The sequence below is a fragment of the Lolium perenne genome, chromosome 3, assembly GCF_019359855.2.
Source record: "Lolium perenne isolate Kyuss_39 chromosome 3, Kyuss_2.0, whole genome shotgun sequence".
Lineage (NCBI taxonomy): Eukaryota > Viridiplantae > Streptophyta > Magnoliopsida > Poales > Poaceae > Lolium > Lolium perenne.
In genome coordinates, this window is record NC_067246.2 from 40,864,475 (window position 1) to 40,869,124 (window position 4,650).

The window sequence follows — 4,650 nt, forward strand, 5'->3', positions numbered from 1 at the left end:
TCTCCCAGCCCACCCGCTCGGCCCCGTCGCTGCTGTCACGCTCGGCTCCGATTCCATTATCCCGAGCTCCTAATCCAGAGCAAGAAGAGGATATGTGCCACGATCTCCTTGGTCCTTGTCCTCTCTGAAAGCAGGGAGTGGTGCTGCTACAGCTGCGGGAGGAGGAGGTAACACGAGCAATCGTCGGATCTGAGGAGAAGCAGGATTGGGCATTTGGGGAAGATAACTATGACGTGGGGGTCCACCCGTCATTGTCTCACATAAAAGACGGGAGCTGGCCGAACGTTCTGAGCTTCGTGGGAGAAGTGCGGAGTCGGATCTGAGAGCCGGATTTGAGGATTTAGAGAAGCTAGGAGGCTTCCGAACACGCCCTAGATAGTAGCAGATCTTAATCTAACCGAACAGAACTGAAATATAGAGTTGCAACTTTGAAAACAGAAATCATAGCTAAATTAAACAGCTTTCATCAACAATGCAAGGGATCCCACCCCCTTCATCGCTTGACATCCTCGAACAGGTGAAGCACGTCGTTGAATCATGGCTCAGTCTGATGGATAAGGTCCCTTCTGCAGTGAAGCGAGCAAAATGAATTCAGTATTGGTTATTACATAGTACATGAATAGATTGGTTCTTGCAGATAGAGGGAGATAGACATCAGATCTAGTAGCAGCAAAACGAGTAGCCAGTGCAGGTACCTCAGAGATGTATGCGCGTTTGTCGGTGTACTCGGCATGGCTGGCGACCTTCTTGGGGTCCATGAACCTGGAGATGACGACGACGGCGAGGTCGATGTGCTTGACGGCGAGGTCCGCGAGGGTGATGGCCCGGTCGAGGTAGTCGCGCGCCTTGTACAGGTCCACGGGAGTGGCGGCAGTCGGGGCCTTGTCCGAGGAGTCGGTCTTGGCCTGGCCACTGTAGATAGCGAAGACGGTGGGCGGGCGTTCGCCGACGAGGTGCTCGATGCAGCGCGGGATGTGGTGGTCCTGGATAACCTTGACGGCGTTCAAGGTCATCTCGACGCGGGAGAAGGCCTCAGCCTGGGTGGTCGGGCGCGCGGGGAGACGCTGGGCGAGAAGCGCGTCGTGGAGCTGCTCGTCGGGCATGGCGGTGAAGGCGAGGTTGACGGCGAAGCGGGCGCCGTGCTGGACTGCCAGCTTGAGGCAGGTGGCGAGGACGCGCGCGCCGTACTCGATGCCGATGAAGTAGACGTCGAAGAGGTCGCGGGCGAGCTTCTTGATCCTGTCCGCGCGGTCGTCGCCGGGGCTGAGGCTGAGCTGCTCCAGCCGGCGGCGGAGCTGCAGGAGGCGGTCGCGCTGGGGGCGGATGTTCTTGGCGGCGAGCATGGCCTGCAAGAGGACGATTCCGAGATCGGTCTCGCTCACCTGTCCAGACATGGCCGCCGCTTCTCCTCGCCTTGTCTCTCTCTCCCTCTGAGTTGTGTCAGGGGAGAAGGAGAATAGGACGAGAGGGGAAGAGCTGGAGCAAGGCAGGGAGAGATAAGAAGCAAAACGGAAAGTTGAGAGGACGCGTGGTGTGTTCCCAATGGCAGCGAGCGCTACGTAAAAGCTGGTAGCTTTGCAGGAGATGGGATCTGCAGGACTGCAGGAGGCAGCAGCCTTTGCTTTCCTCTTGACCGGGGTCATGCACAAGTTCGCTTGCTTGCAACCTCCGCCATCTACTACTGCGTCACTACAAGACAATTCTCCTTTTGTAATTTGAAAACATTCAAATGCAAATATGCTAGAAAAAGTGTTAAAGGTTGTTGTTTAAAAAACACAGGTGTACTATCTCGGAGAATGGCCGCCACAAAATTGCTTGCTCACTTCTCTGGGCCAATAGGACCGAGGATACACATATCTATCATCTATTTCGTAAGAAACTTGTGCTCCTTTGCACTTTGATTAAGTATTATTGCGTGTGAACTATGTGATTTTTTAATTATTAGTAATCTATTAGAGCTATATTCATTTTTTGTGGCCTCTTCCGTTATATATTTGCCAATGTGGTGAAATAGGTTCACGATGCTAGCTACCGTGGCCTTCCAGATGAATGCTACTTGGTGGGTGTTGTTGATGACCTTCTTGATAGTGCGTCCGGACCTTGACTAGAGCCCGGTCTGCTCTGTTCTTCTCCAGTCACGGTTGTTCGCCAATAAAGTGGTTCAGCGCGGCCTCTCCCTGCTCAGAAAGCAGGCCGGCCAATAGGCGCTACCATCACCATACTTCGGGTTGAGCCACATCGCCTCCTGTTGCCTCCTCTAGAAGACGTCGTAGCCGAATTCCTTGCCGTTGGGCAGAGGTAGCACAGAACCCAGCCCATGCTGAGGACGAAGCTGTTCGGCACCATTGTTTTGGGAGCCAGAAGGATACCATACTTGGCGAGATGAATGGCCTCATGCCAGTCCACCCATTCCTGGTCCATGAAAGTATCTCATATTCTAGGGAAGATAAATTGGAACCTCCTAAAAGTTATCATCATAACCAATGCGAAACCATAGGAGTTTCAATAAAAAAGTCTAGCATGCCACCAGAAATACAAATTAATTATACAATATGAGAGTAAATCGCACAAACTTTGGAGTATCAATTTCCTTGAACAAAAGAGACTACACATGAGGAATAATCCTACATGAAAATTAGAACCGATGAGACATTGGATATGTTGAATCACCTCACCAAGAATTGCACAAACTTCGTCTGGAACTATTAAATGTGGAAAGGGGGAGCTATTACAATTGGTCGCAATTACATCGAGAGGTAGCTCACTGTTCTCATCGTAGTACTATAGACTAGAAAATGTGTGTTCATTATTAGTTTTGCAGTACCAAGGGCACATCACCTAATAGGCTCTGGCCATATATTCCAATTTCTCCTCGTATTTATTGTAAATTGTGTTTTTTCCAAAGTTCATTTGGAAATATATTTCGTGCGTGAAAATTTCTATGAAAAATTGTTACAAAAAGGAAACTTTTCACTTTTGAATGGGATTGAATGCTTTATCAAAAAAGAAAATCTGTTTTGCTATCTCAAAATGAAGAAGGAATTGTGTCTTGTAGCGCTGAGCCACTGACGCTGGTACCACAGGGGCCCGCAAGCTGCACGCAAACGCCATGGTGGGCCCGGACTGCAGAACCCCATCGTCTGCAGCGAGCAGGAGTTCTCTGTCGCGACTGATAGAGAGAGCTCCACGGGTCTTCTCCTTCCTCACTCAGAGAGAGAGAGAGAGAGAGAGAGAGAGAGAGAGAGAGAGAGGACAAGCCACGAAGAAGCTGCGGCCATGAATGGACCCGTGAGCGAGCCGGAGATGGCGGGCATCCTCGTGCACGCCAAGCTGGCCGCAAAGAACGACCGGGCCCAACGCGACCGCCTCCTGCAGTTCCAGCTCCAGCTGCTGGCCCCGTCCCCGGTGGCCGGCGAGGGCAACGACGGCGCGGACCTGCCGCTCAAGGAGATCGCCTCCGGCCTCCTGGACGTGTGCTACAGCCGCATCGAGATGGCCGCCCGCAGCCTCGCCACGTCCTTCAAGCTGGCGGTCAAGAACGGCATGCACCCCTCGCTGCCGCTCTACTTCGGGGAGATCCCGGACGAGAAGCTGTTCGACTGCCTCCTCACGCTGCGCCTGCCCCGCCGCCCGGCCAACCAGTTCCAGGCCCTGGCGCGCGTGGAGGCCGCCTACTACGCCGTCAAGTGTATCCAGGAGCACTTCCTCCCCCGCTGCGTCGAGCACCTCGGCTACCCGTACCTGGCGTACGCCGCGAGCGACGACGACGACTCGGAAGACAGCCTCCCGGACACCGGCGACGACTGCAAGATCGGCCTGCCACTGCCAGAACCAGTCACCACCAAGCACCTCGTCGAGACCGGCATGCCGGACCCGGTCGCCGTCGTCACCGAGGACCTCGCCAAGATCGGCCTCTCGGACACGGACGCCACCGCCACCAAGAACCTCGCCAAGAACATCCTGCCTGACTCGGACGCTGCCGCCATCGAGCCCACTGAGGACAGCGGCAAGATCGACGGCCTCCCCGTCCCCGCCCCCGCCGCCTCCGCTACCGGCGAGACCACGCAGGCGGCAAGCGTCGACCTGGACCAGGCTCGCACCTACCTCAACCGCGCCTGCACCCTCGCGAAACTCGCCGCGAAGAGCATCGACCTCGCCGTCACCACCATCTCCAGCTTCGCCTACGCCAAAGAGGTCGCCGCAATCTCCAACTTCGTCGACCGACTTAGTTATACCTAGACTACCTAATAACCTTCAGGGGGCAGAGGCAGGAAGAAGAGCAAAGGCATCTATTAGCACCTATCAAATCAATCTAGCACTTTTGTTCTTCACTTGATCGAGGATGTCGAGCGATCTTTGCGATGTTGATTGATTCAAGCCAGCTCTTAGGAGTTGTTGGTTAAGTTATGCATTAATCCTGTAGTTCATGCGTTCTTCTTTCAGTTCGGTTCAGTTCAGTTAGATTTGTGTGCTGCCATTCATCTTGCCTATTACCTTAATTACATGCAAATTGTCATCTTTGCATTTTATCTATGCGGCATCACCACACACTTATGAGTATTTTTCTTTGAGTGAGGCGATTTGCTGCAGAATATCACTGAAACAATGAAATAGCCACAGGCCATAGCTGCTAGCTTCCATGGATACAGC

General features: G+C 53.5%; 2 protein-coding genes across 2 annotated transcripts; one reads left to right on the forward strand and one right to left on the reverse strand.

Annotated features, from left to right (window-relative positions):
• Window positions 1-377: 377 nt before the first annotated feature.
• LOC127340686 (uncharacterized) lies at window positions 378-1,515 on the reverse strand. The gene is made up of 2 exons (XM_051366439.2): window positions 696-1,515; window positions 378-566 (listed from the first exon to the last, which is right to left on the reverse strand). Exons 1-2 carry the CDS (start codon window positions 1,392-1,394, stop codon window positions 543-545), a joined length of 723 nt encoding a protein of 240 aa, XP_051222399.1. The 5' UTR covers window positions 1,395-1,515; the 3' UTR covers window positions 378-542.
• A 1,722-nt stretch (window positions 1,516-3,237) lies between these two features.
• Window positions 3,238-4,442, forward strand: LOC127338028 (uncharacterized). Its single transcript, XM_051364312.1, has one exon. The coding sequence runs from the start codon at window positions 3,277-3,279 to the stop codon at window positions 4,237-4,239; it is 963 nt and encodes a 320-aa protein (XP_051220272.1). The 5' UTR covers window positions 3,238-3,276; the 3' UTR covers window positions 4,240-4,442.
• Window positions 4,443-4,650: the final 208 nt, after the last annotated feature.